The sequence below is a fragment of the Pongo abelii genome, chromosome 10, assembly GCF_028885655.2.
Source record: "Pongo abelii isolate AG06213 chromosome 10, NHGRI_mPonAbe1-v2.0_pri, whole genome shotgun sequence".
Taxonomy (NCBI): domain Eukaryota; kingdom Metazoa; phylum Chordata; class Mammalia; order Primates; family Hominidae; genus Pongo; species Pongo abelii.
In genome coordinates this window covers 102,038,680-102,058,078 of record NC_071995.2, presented here as the reverse complement: position 1 = coordinate 102,058,078, position 19,399 = coordinate 102,038,680, and the positions used below count along the sequence as shown (strand labels likewise).

The window sequence follows — 19,399 nt, the reverse complement described above, 5'->3', positions numbered from 1 at the left end:
TGCCGTCATTGAAAGATGATAGCATTTGTGCGTGCAGCTCTTCCTGCCTTACCTCATATTCTCATTTAACTTTCATCTAGATCTAAGTTTGGATGGCGCTTTCTTTGGGGAGCTTCCCATGATATCCCAAGACTGACTTAGATTTTTTCCCCTGTAGTACAGCTGTTCAGGACTCATCTGTTTAATTCTTTTTCCCTGATGGGCTGAGACTACCAGAAGCACATGTGGAAAGAACTGCAGACCTTTGTCAATAGTAGATATAAGATAAGCGAACTGTGTAATATGGCTACCCAAAAAAAAAAAAATTAACAGAATGTTACATACAGAAAATGAGCTTCCTAAAATAGTTTTAAAAGCATTTTTTTCTGCTTATCTGTTGATTGTAAACTGTTAGTGTTTATTGCAGTGATTACACTGGTTTGAACTGCCCCTCTTCCTGTATCACAGTAGCTGCTCATGATCTGGGGCTTGTTGGAGATCAGATTATCTTCTTAGCATTATATGTTAGATAAGAGTAGGCTGTATGATCCTATCTAAGAAGATGGCATGCCTGCTGGTATCTGGCTTTCATGTCCTTTGATTTGAATTCTAGGAGACCTGTGTTCATGAACTGATAATTCCAAAACGCTGAATTTTTCTGATGTGAGGATTACTCCATTAAAAGAACAAATATTTCTCCAGTCAGTGAAAGGAGGATTTGGTTAGGTAGTACTTTAGAAATAGATCTGGTTTGAGGTTAATTTAAATACCATTTCTATGTTAGTGGTAGAAATAAGAAGTTATTCTAAATAGCTCTTGGCTGTAGGGTAGAATAGCAAAGTTATCTTTTAAAAATGTCTTTGTGAACAAAGTTGAATTAGACAGAATTAAAGAGTTAATGGATGTTCTTTGCCAGAATTCTTCAGTGTCAACTAACTTTGTAAAATCTGGTTTCTATTACTTAAATCTCATTTAATAATGCCATTCATTAATTAATCTAACCATTGACTCCTGCATACATTCACCCATTTATCCATTGATTCATTATCTTTCTATCCACTCACTCATCAGTCCAACCACTTCTTATCCTATCCATTTCTACATCCATCCATTTACCTGTCTGGCAAATCTTGTGCAAACATCTACCCAGTGTAACTTTCCAGTTACTGAGAGGATTCAAAAATAGTTAAGATAGTTTCTCCTCTCAAAGTGCTTAAAGGTTAATAGCAGTCTCTTAGGTAATTAAGATTGGGACCTGGATGCGGATAGGAGAGAAGAGAGTGGAAGGCAAGAGACAAAGTATGGATGCTGCCATACACATGGGAAAGTGTGAAGTGCAAAGGGAACAATGAAGTGTGGGAAAAGGTGTGTGCAGGGGAATATGGAGGCTAAGGCTGAAAGATGGTTTGGATAAAGGAGCTGAAGCTCTTAAATGACAAATGGAGGAGTATGAAGAACCTCTGGTGATTTATGAGCAGGGAAAATAACATGAAGTTTAACTATTCTTTAGGAAGACCAATCCAGGTCATTTTAGGGGATGGATTGGATGAGAGCAATACGAGAGAAGAGGGAGACTGGTTAGTGCTACAAGATAATTAGGTTTACCCTTTAAATCACTTACAGCATCCAAACTTTGCCACAGTTAAGTGGGGGAATTTTCCCATTAAAATTACTCAAGTATTGTTCATATTTCAGAGACAGAAGGGGGAAGTTATGCCTATGTTACTCTTTTTAGTTTATGGTTAATGTTGACTGTCTTCTAAATATTGAAGAGAGTAATTTATATATTCAAACACACTCTTCCTGAACTGATACATTCAGGTAACTTTTATTATGGTGACATAGGGAAGGTATGGAGCGAAGACACAATTATCAAAGTCCGTGTTTGAAAATAAGGGAAGGATAGGCCCTTTCTCTTAATAAAGTAACATCAATCCATTCTCGTTGCCCATATTAGTTGTAATATCTTTTGTGCAACTAGTGTAAAAACAAATATTTAACTCAGTTGCAAAGCTTGCTTTGAAGCGTACTATTCAAGGTTTAGAAGACTAAAACAGAGGTGAAGAACTCTGTGTCAGTTCTCAAGGTCATTGAGTTGAAAGAAGATAAAATCAGAATTATGTGAAGTATGGAACAGGAGATCCTTTTAACAGAGAAGATAGAGTGTTTGTAAAATAGTTATGTCAGGGCAAAAATATCTATCTTTGTATTCCTGGAAGCAAACTCTTTTTTTTTTTTAACTGTCTGCATATAGTAATAAATGTAGCACGTATGTGAATAAACACAATACTTTTTGGTGGTGGTCTCGGGTGGGATGCTTTAATGCTTTCTTCAGTCTGAAGAGGATGTTTTATTCCCATGAATTTATCATTCCTGTATTGCCTTGTTGAAAATAACCAATCTAAATCTCTCTGCAGAGTTGCTCTTTGGCCATCACTGGATTTCCAGGCTCTCAAGAAAATGTGTATATTTTTCCAATATGTTGAGCTCTGCCCAGTGCAGTGGGCCACTCACTTCTCCCCATTCCCTATAATGCACTAAACCTTTTGGTTCACAGAATGTTCTCTCAGATTTTGCAAGCTTCACCAGCTCTCCAAATCAACTGAAAAACTGGGAGTCACAACCCTTTTTTTTTAAACCTACTTTACTTTTTATATCAATTTTTGCATTATTTTATGAAAATGTACATACCCCTACAGAATGACATAAATTTTGATTAAAGTGAAAACAAGCAACCAAAGTGACACCTAGCACACAGACCCATGTGTTGCACAAGTTGCACATGTATACGTGTATACACACTCAGTTGCAGAAAGGCCAATAAAAAAAAAACACCACTAAACAAAGACAATGGTGCCTCAGTAATCACCTGCTAAATCGTGTAGACCCATCTGAAAAGAATGAGGAAACCTACAGAAAAAGGCAGAAGAGTTTTTTCTTCTTGGAAACAGGAGGGAAAAAAAGAATAAAATTTGGCACTTTATCAGCATGGCAGCTGTGCCTGTCTCCACAAGAAAACACCATCAAGCAATTCATGAATTCATGTTAAATAATTGCTCTTCATGTAAGGTGACTATTGTGTTCTGTCCCTAATTATGAATATCTTACAGTCTGATTTTTGGCACATTTACTCCTGTTTAAAACCAAATTAAACTCTGAAAGCATATGTTACTGTAAAGCATGAGTCACAGGCGGTCATGGCATTTTGCAGAACATTATTCAGCAGCTATCTTAAAAATCAAAAGCACTTGATATTGATTTCTATTTTCGTTGCACTGTGATCTGAGAGTGTTCTTAGTATGATTTCAATTTTTAAAAATTAATTGAGGCTTGCTTTATGACTGAGCATGTGGCTGATCTTAGAATATGTTCTGTGTGCAGATGAGAAGGATATATATTCTGTGGTGGTTGAGTGGAGTGTTCTCTAAATGTCTGTTAAGTCCAATAGTTATGCAATTGTTGAGTTTAAGTCCAGAGTTTCTTTGTTAGTTTTCTGCCTTAATGATTTGTCTAATGCTGTCAGTGGGGTGTTGAAGTCTCCCAGTAGTATTGTGTGGTTTTCTAAGTCGTTTCCTAGGCCAAGAAGAACTTGTTTAATGAATCTGGGTGCACCACTGTTGGGTGTGTATATATTTAGGATATTTAAGGCTTCTTATTAGATTGTACCTTTTATGATTATGTAATGTCTTTCATTATCCTTCTTAATTCTTATGGTTTAAAGTATGTTTTTTTTTCCTAATATAAGTATAGCTGTTCCTACTCTTTTTTTGTTGTTGTTTTCTGTCTTCATGATAGATCTTTCTCTATCCTTCTACTTTGAGCCCACGGGTGTTGTTACATGTAAGACAGGTCTCTTGAAGACAACAGATGGTTGAGCCTTATCTTTTTATCCAGACTGCTATTCTGTATCTTTGAAGACAAGGATGCCCCTCTCACCACTCTTATTCAACATAATACTAGAAGTCCTAGCCAGAGCAATCAAGCAAGAGAAAGAAATAAAAGGCATCCAAATAGGAAGAGAAGAAGTTAAACTATCTCTCCTCACTTACAATATGATTCTGAGTCTAAAACGACTCTGCCAAAAGGCCCCTAGATTTGATAAACAATTTTAGTAAAGTTTCAGGATGCAAAGTTAATGTATAAAAATCAGTAGTATTTCTATACAGCAGCAACTTCTAGGATGAGAGTGAAATCAAGAACGCAATCCTACTTACAATAGCCACCAAGAAAATGAAATATACCTAGGAATACAGCTAACTAAGGTAGTGAAAGATCTCTATAAGAAGAACTATAAGACACTGCTTAAAAACATCAGACACAACACAAATAAATGAAGAAATATTCCATGCTCATAGATTGAAAGAATCAATATAATAAACATGGCCATACTACCCAAAGAAATGTACAGATTCAATGCTATTCCTATCAAACTACCAATGTTATTCTTTGCAGAATTGGAAAAACGATTGTATGCATCTGGGAAAGGACTGGTATCCAGAATCTGCAAGGAACTCAAACAAATCAGCAAGAAAAAAACAAAAAATCCCATAAAAAAGTGGGCTAAGGACATAAATAGACAGTTCTCAAAAGAAGATATACAAATGGCCAACAAACATATGAAAAAATGCTCAACATCACTAATTAACAGGGAAGTGCAAATCAAAACCACAATGTGATACCACCTTACTCCTGCAAGAATGGCCATAATTAAAAAATAAAAAAAATGGATATTGGTATGGATGTGATGAAAGGGAACACTTTTACACTGCTGGTGGGAATGTACAGCCACTGCAGAAAACAATATGGAGATTCCTTAAAGAGCTAAAAGTAGAACTACCATTTGATCCAGCAGTCCCACCACTGAGTATCTACCCAGAAGAAAAGAAAATCACATTTTCACATGCATGTTTATAGCAGCACAATTCACAATTGCAAAAATATGAAACCAGCCTAAATGTACATCAACCAATGAGTGGATACAGAAAATTATAATGATGTATATGTAATACACACACACACACACACACACACACACACACACACACACACACCATGGAATACTACTCAGCCATAAAAAAGAAACAAAATAATGGCATTTGCAGCAACCTGAATGGAGTTGGAGACCATTATTCTAAGTGAAGTAGCTTAGAAATGGAAAACCAAACATCACGTGTTCTCACTTATAAGTGGGAGCCTAGCTATTAGGACACAAAGGCATAAGAATGATACAGTGGACTTTGGGGACTTGAAGTGAAGGGTGGGAGATGGGTGAGGGATAAAAGACTACACACCGAGTACAGTGTACACTGCTCAGGTAATGGATGCACCAAAATCTCAGAAATCACCACTAAAGGACTTATCCATATAACCAAACACCACCTGTTCCCCCAAAACTATTGAAATAATAATAATAATAATAGAGTAAATACCAAAATAAAATTCATATGGAATGAAAAAAGAGCTTGTATAGTCACAGTAATCCTAAGCAAAAAGAACAAAGCTGGAGGCATCACACTATCTGACTTCAAACTATACTGTAAAGCTACAGTAGGCAAAACAGCATAGTGCTGATTCAAAAATGGACACATAGACCAATGGAACAGAATAGAAAACTCAAAAATGAAGCCACACACCTACAGCCATCTGATCTTTAACAAGGCTGACAAAAACAAGCAATGGGGAAAGGACTCCTTATTCAATAAATGGTGCTTGGATAACTGGCTAGCTATATGCTGAAGATACTTTCACCACCTTTCACCATGTACAAAAATTAACTCAAAATGGATCAAAGATTTAAATGCAACAGCTCAAACCATAAAAATCCAGAAGACAACTTAGGAAATACTCTTCTTGACATTGGCCTTGGCAAATAAGTTTTGGCTAAGTTTCCAAAAGCAATTGCAACAAAACAAAAAATAGACAAGTGGGACCTAATTAAACTAGAGAGCTTATGCACAGCAGAAGAAACTATCCACAGAGTAAACAGAACCTACAAAATGGGAGAAGATATTTGCAAACTATGCATCCCACAAAGGCTAAATATCCAGAATCTATATGGAACCTAAATTAACAAGAAAAAACAAATAACATCATTAAAAATGGGCAAAGTATATGAACAAACACTTCTTAAAAGAAGACATATAAGGAGCCAATAAATATATGAAAAAATGCCCAGCATCACTAATCATCAGAGAAATGCAAATCAAAACCATGGTGAGATGCCATCTCACGCCAGTCTAAACGGCCATTATTAAAAAGTCAAAAAACAATAGATGCTGGTGAGACTGTGGAGAAAAGGGAATGTTTATACACTGTTAGTGGGGATGTAAATTAGTTCAGCCACTGTAGTCTGGAGATTTCTCAAAGGACTTAGCTACCATTCCTCCCAGCAATCCTATTATTGGATATATATTCAAAGGAAAATAAAACAATTTACCAAAAAGACATGTGTACTTTTATGTTCAACACTGCACTATTGACAGTAATAAAGACATGGAATTAACCCAGGTAGATTGGATTTTAAAAATGGTAGATTGGATTTTAAAAATGTGGTACATATACACCATGGGTTACTATGCAGCCATAAAAAGAGTGAAATTATGTCCTGTGCAGCAACACAAATGCCGTTGGAGGCCATAATCCTAAGTGAATTAATGTAGGAGCAGAAAACCAAATGCCGCATATTCTCACAAGTGGGAAGTAAATAGTGAACACACATCGACATAAATATGGGAACAATAGACACTGTGGACTCCTAGAGGGGAGAGGAAGTTGGGGAATGTGGGTTGAAAAACTACTGATCGGGTACTGTGCTCACTACCTGGGTGACAGGATCTGTATCCCAAACCTTAGCATCATGCAATATTCTCATGTGACAAACCTGCACATGTACCCCTTGTATCTAAAATAAAAGTTGGAAAAAACAAATCAATGAGCTATATCTGCTGTATGCTTATGATGTGCCAGAGGAAATACTAACTGATATGGATTTGCTTTGGGGAGTAAAGTAGGGGAGGCATGAGCTTTGCATTCTGGGGTTCTGGGATGAGACCCCACTTTATCACCTCTTACCAGGTGTGATGTCTGACTGGGTGTAGGACTTGCTTCCTTGGCCAGAAAATTTAGGCCATAACCTCTTTGGTTGTTCCTTCTCTGGGAAGGTCCTACGTTCCCAGAAGTGGAAACCATCAAGGAACAGGCTGCCTAATGGCTTTGGTACCTCAGTCCCATGTTTTCATCTAGTGGTGGGGTTGACTGGTTTGAGGGACAGGTGAGACAGTGTGAATGTGTAGTTATATAATGCATTAATTTCATTGCCCTGACTAGAATCTGCAAGAAAAGAAAGGAGTCTATAATATCCAGAAGTTTTCAAACACACATGCTTGAATTTAAAATCTAAACAAATTATTCCCTCTTAAACATTAATATTTTTATTTATCTCCTCTTTTGACTGTTTATGAGGAGATCTGGACAATGTGTATGGCAGTCTTGCAGGGCTGCCCTTTTTGATCAAAGTAGTCATATTTATCACCACCTTTCTAACCATATGATCACATGTTCCTTGGCCATATTCATTGCTAGCCGTGCTATCCTCTTTTTGAAGAAACCGAGTGCACACGACTCTTACTATGCTTCTGTGGTCAAAAATCATGCAAGAATTATTTGCTGACTTTCATTACATTTCATAGACACCATTTGGTTTTAAACCGACCTTTGGTTGTTTTTTTTTTTTTTTTTTTCCACTGTCCTTGTATATTTGGTTCTCATGCTAGGGGATGGCTGCCTTTTCCATTGTTAAGATGGCTTATTTCAAAAAAAAAAAAAACAAATTTAACTTGATCATATTTGTTTATATTACTGTTTCACTCATCATTTTCTCTTATATCTACTTCATCAGACTGTGATTAAAAGAGCTAACTTGTGTAAAATGTCTGGAACAGAGTAGGTGTTTGAAAAAAGGTTGCTTTTGTTAATATTTACCGAAGGTCACAGAGCTAGCAAAAGGAGGAAAAGATGAATAAAGTATGTCAGGCTCCAGGGCCCATTCTTTACCCATCTTGAACAGGATACATCCTCCCATGGGAAAAGGAAAGCCACATTTGCTCCTCGATACAGAACATTAATCTCTTTCAAATGTGTTTTTTTGTTGTTGTTGTTGTTGTTGTTCAGATGGTGTCACGCTCTGTCGCCCAGGCTGGAGTGCAGTGGTGCAATCTTGGCTCACTGCAACCTCTGCCTCCCAGATTCAAGTGATTCTCCTGCCTCAGCTTCTTGAGTAGCTGGGATTACAGGTTCCCAGCACCATGCCCAGCTGATTTTTGTATTTTTAGTAGAGACAGGGTTTTGACATGTTGGCCAGGCCGGTCTTGAACTCCTGACCCCAGATGATCTGCCTGCCTCAGCCTCCCAAAGTGCTGGGATTACAGGCGTGAGCCACCGTGCCCAGCTGTCTCTTTGAAATTTTATTCCGGTTTACCTGATAAACACTGTCACATGTGTGTATATCACAATACTATTTATTTGGTTATTACTGTTTAGTGGAGTTAAAACAATCTTAGTGTTTAGTTGAAATGAAGTTTAATAAAAATGGGCTTGGTGTTCAATATATTTCTCATTTCAGTTCTGAACTATGACATTTTACTTGTGCTAATTCCAAGGTTAAAAATTTAAACTCAGTTAAAATGTGAGTCTTCAGAAAGAGTTTCAGAAAATGTGCTTTATCCTGGGTTATCAGACGGTGTTTTGCCGCCTTGGTTTCAAGTCCTGATGTGGCACCTTTGTTGAGTGTAGTTTACTTTATGCTCTACAAACTCAGATCACTGTAACTAGTTGCCAGTGATCATTGCATTGGTAACCATCCTGGTCTCCTCTATAACTTATATTTAGAGTAGAAGTATGGTATAGCCTTCAAATAAACTTTTTAAGTCAATTTCTTTCTCTCTGCCTCTCTCCCTCTGTGTATGTGTGTGTGTTTGTGTGCATGCATGTGCACACATGTATACATAATTGTTTTAGTCTGTTCAGGATGCTGTAACAAAATACTTTAGATAGGGTAATTTATAAACAACAGACATTTATTGCTCTTAGTCCTGGAGGATGGGAAGTCCAAGATCAACGCACAAATAGATTCAGTGGTGAGGGCTTGCTTTCTGCCTCAGAGATGCCTTCTTTCTGTGTTTCTCTCATGGCAGAAGGAGATAACAAGCTCCCCTGGGCTTCTTTTTCATAAGGGCACTAATCCTATTCATGAGGGCTCCACCCTGATGACCTAGTCACTTCCCAAAGACCCCTCTTCTTAATGGTGTTAAGGGGTTGGGAATTAGATTTCAACACATGAGTTTTGGAGAGATACAAACATTCAGATTATAGCAATAATTGTTTGTATCACAATTTTACTTTCTGTGCTTTTACTTCTGCATAGTAACTATATTTTACTGTATCTGACAACATTATATCAAATGAAAAAAGTAGAGTGTCATGGTAAGAATACACTGCTACAGTTTTGCATAATAAAATTGACAGTAAGTTCCCTTTTGATTATGATTTTTTAAAGCTTTTGCATATTAAAAATATTAATAGAATTAGCTATATAGTTCTATTAGAATAATGTTATTACTAAAAGAGATAGTTTTTTATATATATAGCAAATTAGCTGCATATTAGCTTGATATAATGATAAGGCTGGCAAATGAATCTGCAGGTGTGCAATACACTACAGCGTGGACAAGGGAGGATGGAAACAACTGCTGTCTAGTATTTTTCTGTACACATGTCTTGAGGAAAATTAAGAATAATAGTAAAAGTTATTGGGGTATATTTGGAGGCACTTTGTGCACACATCTTGGTTCAAATCCTCTTTGCTTGGTAACTGAGTATCCTTGGACCTATCATCTAATCTTTCAGTCAGCTTTTTTATCTAAATAGAGATGACAGTAGCTACGCTATACAGTTGCTGAGATGTGCTCAGTAACCGTTGATTTCTCTTCCTGCTTTCCTTGTGGCTGGCTTTAAAGAGTGTGAATAGACATGAACATACAGAGTCTTCTACTTTTAATCTGATTTGTTTATCTGAAAGGACAAAGGTGAGACTGCTCTGATCCCTAAGACTAGAACCACCCTGGGAATAACTTCTCTGTTCTCACCTGCCCTGCTTTCCATGCTATTCTTGCTGGAATAAAGTTACAGTTCCAAATGTTCTTCTGGCAGCTCTTTCCAAGGCATTACCTAGAGCAAAGATGGTTGAAGTATGGGTAGATATTCCCCATCCATCCTGGGGCTTGCTTGTGGCCATGACAATCATGCCAGTCAGTTAGGGCCTCTTTCTTATGAAACCTGGAAGCATCTCCAGGGAGCCACTCCCCACTTGGCCTAAGTTGGCATTTAAGTTATCCTGACTTAAAAATTCTACAGGAGAAAGCATACAAATTGGAACACAAGGATCTTGACTCACAGATGATCACACAAATATTTTTGCTTGTTTTTCAGACAAGCATAGAGATTAAATGGATTACTGAAGATCCTAAATTGATTGGAGAAGCAGGATTAACATTTGGGGTTCTTGACCTCAAAATTAAGGCTCCTTTTAGTTTAGGCTTTTCAATTTTTGCTTCTGAAAATATTGTCTCCCTGGAAGTGGGTGGCTGCAAGAAACAGTGAGTTTGAAGTCTTTGCAGAATTATGCAACTACTGACTGGATGACAGTGGGGTGGGAGAGTTAGGGGAGAATTCAAACATCAGCTGGCATGTTGGATTAAATGATATTTAAGATGTATTCTGGGCCCCAGATTCTGAGATTCTCCTTACAGTGTCACTTAGGAATGTAATTTCCTAAACATGAAATGTCTCAGGAAGTAAGTTCCATGTCTGGGACTCATTTGCAATTAGACATTCAAGACTCTAAATAACATTTGGGTTAATTAACTTTTGCCTGGTTTCATAGAACACATTTAGTACTTCTGACCATCTTAGTGTATTGTGCTCAATATAAGATTGTTAGTAGATTTGTGAAAATTACAAAATTTAGAAAATAAGAATCATGATGAAAATACTGAATACATTCTTTTAAAGTCAAGGAACTGCTAGATGCATGACACGATATAGTAATTATTTTTTGGTAGGGAAAAAATCTTATTTATCTGCATACCCATCTTAAAAAAGATCTATTAAAAAGTTGATAATTTAAGATAATTCTAGAATATGAGATTTGAGAAGTGCACATCTGTCCATTTTTGACCACAATGAATGTTAAATAGATTTTCAAGTTTTTTTTATGGGTATCAAAGTGATGTTCTTATTGAACCTTAAAAGCCATAGTGAGCCTCCCTTGTATCCTGTCCTCCCCCTTGCAGCGTTGTAAATCTAACTTCTGCCTGTCCTATTGTTCAGAAAAAAGCAGCCATATTGTGCTGATTGCTATTAAATTAAAGCAGAAAGGCAGAGACACAAATGTGGAAGCCCATCTTACCAGCAGGGATACCACTATCTTTTATTTTGCATTTTGGGAGGGTCAGAAAGTCATGACGGGCATCTGACCTCTGATAACCTCTTTGATGCTTCTGTGTGCAGTTTTTTGGGGAAGAACTTAATTAAATACAATTGAATTTCCCTGCTAACATTACCACTGAAAGGACTCCTTTTAGATGGCTCAGTGTTTGCTGGTGAGGAACAAACAAAGATGCTTCTTTTGTTCCTCAAAGAAAAGTTAGCATATGTTAGTTAAGGATTTGTGATTTCTTTTGACTAGACTGGCGGGTTCCTAAAAATTCAATGAGTCTTCTGAAATGGTAACCATGATAAAACATGAAATATGCAATTAACTAAAACCCTAACTCTCTTTATTCCTGTTGGTTATTACTAAGGTTAATCTTTTAAAGAATTTACTATGTTAATCTATACTTAAAAATTATGAGCATTTATTTATAATGAAATTGCTAATGTTTGGATACATCAAATATAACTTGTTCATCTCCTGGATTTTTTAGGTACCAGGGGAAGGGAAGAGTTACCAGCAGATGCGCTTTTGTGCTTTTACCTAGGAGACAGTTAAAACAGGAGTTGACAAAAAATATACAGTTTTTGGTTTTGAACAGTTTGTTGAAACTTTAAGAAGCTTGTCTACAAGCTACACTTTAATAAAATGCAATAATCTGTATACTCTATAGGTTAAAAATCCATTTTCCCATTGTTACTCTTGGGCTTATGAAATCAGTGGCTGATAATGACAAATTGAGGAATCAGTTTTATAATCATACACAAATAATAAGTTATTTTATTCAAATTTGAGACTTGGTACTTATTGAGAGAGGAATCAGGTTTATATCTTCTTAGATAAAAAGAAACTTTTCATCCTAGATGATTTTGTTTTCCTTGAAGAGAAGATTAGAATTAGGAGCTGACGCTTTTGAATTTAAAGTTGACTACGTGTGTGTTAAGCCTGCTTTCTCACCTCCACACCCTCTTCCTCTGTTTCTAAGCTTTCCGAGATCTCTCTAATTATTTAGGGGGAGAAAAAGTCAACACTTGACCCTGCTGCCCTATCTGGCTGCTGCTCCGTCTCTTGTTTCTCATGCATGGTTAAATTCCTAAAAATGGTAAGCACTACACCCACAGCCTATATGTCCATGTCACTCTCCAGAATCTAGTTTCTATGTTCACTATATACTATGTACTCCAGGGGAAGGTGCCCATAATCAGGGCCACCATGTAAGTTTGGATGTTATACCTTACACAAGACTCCAAGCCAAGGGGATAGGAAGAGGCTAAAATTTTAGTGCATTTAATGGCTGGACTAAGTCTTACCATGGGGCTTTATCTGCCAAGAGGGGGGTGCCATTGTTACTATGATGATGATAATGATTATTTTTTGCTTTGCCTGAAGGCTCCATAGGGCTAGCTGTGGCTTTGTCAACAATTCCCTTGGTCCAGTCTCAGCCTTTACTGTCTGATCTTATTTTTCAAAATCTCAACCTTTTAAAAGCATGTGATCAAGAATGAAACCTCATTTGTCTAAAGGGTGCAAAATTCTTTGTCAACAGGAGGTCTTCCCCAAGGCTGTTAAAATCTTAAATCACTATGGGATTGGGATGAATTGTAGTTGACCTTTGAACAGCATGAAGGTTGGGGTGTGGTTGCCCTGTGCAATAAGAAATTCATGCATAACTTTTGACTCCCCCAAAACTTAACTATTAATAGCCTACTGTTGACAGGCAGCCTTACCAATAACAGAAAAAATCAATTAACACACATATTTTTGTATGTTATATGTATTATATACTGTATTCTTAAAGTAAGATAGAGAAAAGATGTTATTAAGAAAATCATAATGAAGAGAAAATATATTTACTATTTGTTAAGTAGAAGTGAACCATCATGAAAGTCTTCATCCTTATTGTCTTTACATTGAGTAGGCTGAGGAAGAAGAGGATGGGTTCGCCTTCTGTCTCAGGGGTGGCAAAGATGGGAGAAAATCACTGTATTAGTAGACCTGTGCAGTTCAAACCCATGTGTTGGTCAAAGGTCTACTGTATTTTTCTGTGTATTTAAACAAAATACTAGTTGAGGGAAGAAAAATAAAGATTAAAATCATTATGTAAAAATGCAATGCCAGTCTCTTTTTTTATCACTTGGCTGTCTCATCCCCTCCCCCTCTGCAGTCATCCTGATGGGAGACACCTGAACACTGTGACGAGCCTGCAGGCTTTATGACTAGGAAAGCTCACCTTGGAATCGCAACTCCACCACTTACTCAGTGATATTGCCTTAGCTGTCACTGAGTTCTCTGGGCTTCAGATTTTTCATCTACAAAATAAGGATAAAAATTGTTGGCTGTCAATAGTTCTTTGGTGGAGGATAAAGGGAGTTATTACAGGGCACCACGACTATTTGGCCTGGCAGCAGCTCATAGCAGAGTCAGAATGTTCTCTCAGTCTACACTTTCCCCATGCTGACCCTCTGTTAACATTACTTTTACTTGTTCTTTTTCAACTGGATTTTTTTTTTCTTTTTGCTCTTTCTTCAACATCTGGCTCAGCTGACATCTCTTCCAAGAAGTGTTTACTGATTCTTCACATTTGTCTAAATCTTCTCCTTAGGTCTGGGAGAGGAGCTCCCCTGGTACCTTATGCATCCATTTTCACAGTCTTTATCCTGTTGTGCTGTAATTGCACCAGGGGAGCATTGTGGAGATTATGCTTCATTTATTTTTGTATCCTTGGTACTGAACATAGCACATGGCAAGCCAATAACTATTTGATAAACTGAATTGTCTTGATCTCAACATCTGGACAAGTGGAGAGAAAAGCATCAGCAAAGCCATGGAAGTTGGGAAACATAGATCATTAGAAGCAGTGGTGAGCAGACCCCTTCCTTATATGTTTCATCTGTAATGGATATTCCTCTATTGCTTAATTTCTGATCTATTATACTATCCAGATCTCTTCTTGGAGAAGAACTGATCTATTTCCAGGGCTTCAGCTATGTCTTGTCTTGACCATACAACCTCTTGAAAGCAGCTATCTACAAAGATCAGTAGATCAGTACCTTGCTGTTCCGGAACCAACATCACCTGGGAGCTTGTTATAAACCAGAATCTCAGGCCCTCCTCTAGACCTCCTGAATTAGAATCTACATTTTAGCTACTCCTCAGGTGATTTGGATGTACAGCAAAATGTAAGAAGCCCTGGATTAGTAGTGCGTGCCTTCCAAGAATAGTGTATTCCCTGAATTTATTGATATTTAAATGCCTTTGCCTATGAAGTCTCAGGGAAAGGCATTGGGTCTGTTGCAAAGAGAATGAAATAGTACACTGGTATATCAATGAGATCTTGGCCAAAATCAGGCAGTAATTTTCTAACCAAGTTAACCACAAATGAAACAATCCACATTAGATTAGAACTAAGTAGACAACCTAAATATTTAAAAAGGGTTCAAGTAAGTGAGAAATAAGTATTTCATCTTAATGTCTTGATCCTCTGCTTGGATAGAAAATGATTATAATTTTAAAGAGAGACCATTTCTTTAGAAAGAAATACACTACCCCACATCAAGGCAAACGTGTTTTATTTGGTAGCAGTTTAATGACTGAAGCAAGGATTTCAAAAGCTATCTCCTGGTTTCCGTTCCAATCTCAGAGGCAAAGCAAGTATTTGCTTTCAGCATAGTTGACACCCAAGCTTTTTGCAAATGTTTCCACAAAGCCAGCTGTCCTTTGTAGATCTCCCTGGGAACTTTTCTTTTGGTTACTAACCCTCGAGAGCCTACAGCTCCCTATTTGTGAAGGTATTTGTCAGACAGAAAGAGGTCATGAATCTTCAGATCTTTTTGAGGAGCATGATCAAGACTCCAATTTGAAAAACTTTATCCCTTTGCTCAGACCTTTGGGCTCATCTGAAGACTCCCTACTCCAGCCTTATCATCCCATTGGAACATGCCCTTCCACACACATAGATACACAAAAACAGCATGTCTGTAGCATTTCTTGGCTAGTATATTATAGGGCTAAAATTCTGAGAAAATTCATTCCTTATCTGAAAGCTTCATTGGATTTTAAATGCATTTTTATACTAACATTTCTGTTGATGAATCTTGTGGATGCATGAAATTTTTTGTTTATTGCTTTTGTTTTATCACCAGTTCAGTCATGGTTTCTCCCTGGATCTCGCCTTTGTATCTTCCATAGTACCTTATTCCCTCCTCGTTTTTAAATAACAGAGTCCCGGAGAGTGTTTAATGACTGACCTCTAATGCCATGTGCTCGGTTGAATAAAAGGCTGTGGTCAAACACTCATCTGGAGAATCATGTTACAAAATTGTCAGTGACAAAGACCTGCTACTGAGATATTGTGGCCTTCCAAGGACCTGATGGTGGATTCAGTTCTTACTCTTTACGCACCTATTAGGTGGTTCAAGTGTATAGATGCGTGTGTGTGCACTTGCATGTGTGTGCATGCCTGTGAGCGTGAACAGAACAAAAACCTGAACTCTCTAGCACATACCACCTGTTTTCACATCATTGTTGTTACAAAAGGCTTTTTTTCCCTCCTTTAATTAGCTGAGCTGTCCTATTTTTTCATAACTTGCCTCTTCTCTAACATATGGGCTGTAACCGTATTTCTTTTCATTAGACCTGAGCCTTGTTTGTCATTTATACCATACTTTTGCCTTTCTCTTTCATTTGGAAAGAAAGAGAGGCTTTTCTATTATTTTAGAGCAAAGCACCTCTGGTTTATGTGGCGACTCTTGTGGCTTTCTAAATGCACTTGATTTAGCTTTCAATGTGTAATTACTGCCAAACAAGTTAATTGCTTTATAAGTGTCCAAAATTCCCTGGTTTAATTTTGCTTTCATTTACCAACCTTCATTATACATCCACTGTTCAACATAAACACAAATGATTGTTAATGAATGCCTAATGCCATATTCATTAGAAAATCAGGTTAATGACTGGCAATGAATATCCCAGCTACTTTATTCTTTCAAGCTTTTTATTTATTTATTTTTGTCTTGTTGATTACAATAGGTTTTTTGTTTACCAGGCAATTCTACCTGTACTCCTAGTCTGTTTCTTTCTGGACTCCTCATCTTGCTTAAAAGTTCAAGGTAAAGGTTTCTAAGGTACTCCCATTCCTTAATTGTTCTTTCTTCCTTCTTCCCGCAGATATCTCCAATATATGCAGCTATTTGTACATAAATTATATCTCAATAATGCTTTATAAAAAATTTAAGAACCAAGATAATCAGAATGCACATGATTTCCTTGGGCTATTGGTTACCATAAGGTCTTGTTTGGAGAAGAGAAATCTCAGGACTGCTTTGTATAGATGGTCAGGTGGTACACTGAACTACCCTAAGAGGTATTGTTTTTGCATCACAGTCTCTGTGAATGATGCCACCCTGCTGTGCCATCCACAACTTGCATAGCTCTGAGGAGTGGCACTAAGAAATCTCCACTGAAATACAAAATGTATCAGAGCAGGGTGGTTTGGGACAGCATTCAGTGCTTCGTGCTGACTGCCCTGGGCAAAGGTTGCCTACTTGGAAGATACCAGATGTGTGAATGTACATGGTTCGAGTGAGTGGCAGGAAGTCCATGGAGAAGGAGAACTGAGACGCACATTATCGGGATGGGCCTAATTCTCCCCCTGGTGATTCTTGCTTTGTAAATGAAATTCCTTCCCCTCCCTGCAGAAATGGGGTTGCTTTTCCAATCAAACCAGCAGCTGGGGTTCGAAGGCTATGCATGTATGCTGTTAATCCAACAGAGGACGATGGGTAGAACACAAAGTCCAGATTCTGAAATTTGAGCCCTGGCTTGTCACTACGTGGTTGTGTGATCTCGAGCAGTTTCCTCATCTATCAAATGCAAATGTTGGCGATTTAGAATTCCTTCTGGCTCCACACCCTGTGACACCAGATTCCTCCTGGGATGACAGGAGAGTGCCCCTGCATCCTTTTTTTTTTTTTTTTTTTTTTGAGACGGAGTCTCGCTCTGTCACCCAGGCTGGAGTGCAGTGGCCTGATCTCCGCTCACTGCAAGCTCCCCCACCTGGGTTCATGCCATTCTCCTGCCTCAGCCTTCCGAGTAGCTGGGACTACAGGCACCCACCACCATGCCCGGCTAATTTTTTTGTAGTTTTAGTAGAGACAGGGTTTCACCATGTTAGCCAGGGTGGTCTCGATCTCTTGACCTCGTGATCTGCCCACCTTGGCCTCCCAAAGTGCTGGGATTACAGGTGTGAGCCACCGTGCCCGGCCCCTGCATTCTTTAAGTGCATTGATTGGATGCTTACCATTTGCCCAGCACAGAGTTGATGTCAGGGATACTAGGTAGAAGACACATTTTCTTGACCTCATGGGAGGACATAACGGGGGGGTCCATGCGCCCCACCTGTCTTTGACAGGCAGTACAAATGCATCACATTTGTAGCACTACTCAGCTTCAGTGCTGTGAAATCTATTACCTTCCCCAATTATTTACTCCAGATTCTAGTAATTTTACCTATTTCTGCCACCTTGGGTCCCCTTCTACTTCTCTTGTCATCATCCTTCAGTCATGGTACTTTGATCTCAAAGAAGCTCTTGCTTCTTCTTCCATTTTTGTCTCAACTTCTGTCTCTAGTGCATCACCCAAGTCTACATAATCTGTATTCCTTGACTCCACCTATGTCTGTACCTTCGTAACATTTAGTGTTACTGGAATGTTAACTTTATTTGTGTGATTCTTTGGTTACTGCCTCCTGCTTTAGACTCTAATCACCTCTGGGAAAAGTAGTGGCCAACTCGCCATTGTTTTTCTGACATATACTTGTATCCTGGTGATAGATTTTTTGGGGATCTCTCCTTCACGACATCAATCTTAACAGACTGGTTTTAGCAAATATTGGGCAACAGAAAGTCAAAGACCTTGAGGAGCACGACTAAATAAATAAATAAAAAGCACCGAATTGAAAACCAGAAGTATGAAAACAAATCCTGATATTACCTTATTAAGGTTTGATATTTTAAGTAAAATTGTAAGTAAGCTTCAAATCAAATGTCTGGTTTGATATTTAAGTAAAATTGTTCTCTTCCATTGTGAGATCCTCAGGGGTTACCTCTTCTGACCTCCCTGAGTATATCTATTGTACGTATTGTATATTTGTTTCAGTCACAGGTTTCTACAATGATAATTCTACATGCCAAGCAACTCCAAATAAGTGACTTTCAACAAGAAACATTGATTTCTTATTTATGTTCATGGGCCTGTGGGTTGACTATGGCTGCACTGGGCTCAGCTGGGATGGGCTTCAGGCTATGGGAGGTACATCAAAGTCACATGGCAAAAGGTGTAAATGTTTAATTCTATTTCATCCCAATATATCACCATATTTTCAAAATACTTCATCTCTCTCTTTCATCACATGTATCAGAGTTAAAATTTTACATTTATTTGTGTGATTATTTTGTTAATACCTGTGGCTTCCTCTGGACTCTTGAGGATGGGAAGTGTGTTTTGGGCTCACCATTGTTCCTAAAGCACCTGGGACAGTGTTGTGGGCAATATCGGGTACTCAGTGAATGAACAGCCATTGTTTGAAAGAATTAGCTTCTGATCTGCCTAAAAACCATTTCAGGAATGGAAATGTTTCTTTGTAAGAATTATCGAAGTGATACTAAATGCCTTGTTTCTAATGTTTCAGAAATCCCCTTGCTACATTCCCATTGTGAGCAGTGCCACCCTGTGGGATAGAAGCACACCCAGTGCAAAGGTGAGTCAGCGGAATGTTATGTGCAGGGCTGCTCCATAGTGCCGTCCTTTTGGGTTCAGTTGCTTTACACGTAAGCAGATTTGTTCCTTTGTATTTTTGACTTTATAACTAGTAAAGGATTTTTTAAATTTTAAAATAAGAAGAATGTTAAAAGACATTTCCTAGAAAACTTTGGA

At 37.9% G+C, this 19,399-nt stretch overlaps 1 protein-coding gene across 8 annotated transcripts in view; it reads left to right on the top strand.

Moving 5' to 3' along the window:
• Positions 1-19,399, top strand: part of C10H12orf42 (chromosome 10 C12orf42 homolog) — a 267,817-nt gene that overhangs the window by 150,608 nt on the left and 97,810 nt on the right. For 7 of the 8 annotated variants that reach the window (XM_054527577.2, XM_054527576.2, XM_024257046.2 and 4 more), the window contains one exon: positions 19,155-19,223. Coding sequence is in view for 6 of the 8 variants with exons in the window: in XM_054527576.2 (XP_054383551.1) it covers positions 19,155-19,223 (69 nt within the window). In the remaining 2 variants the exon portion in view is untranslated. Of the gene's footprint in view, positions 1-19,154; positions 19,224-19,399 lie in introns of those variants that run through there. The other variant, XM_054527573.2, reaches the window with a different exon arrangement.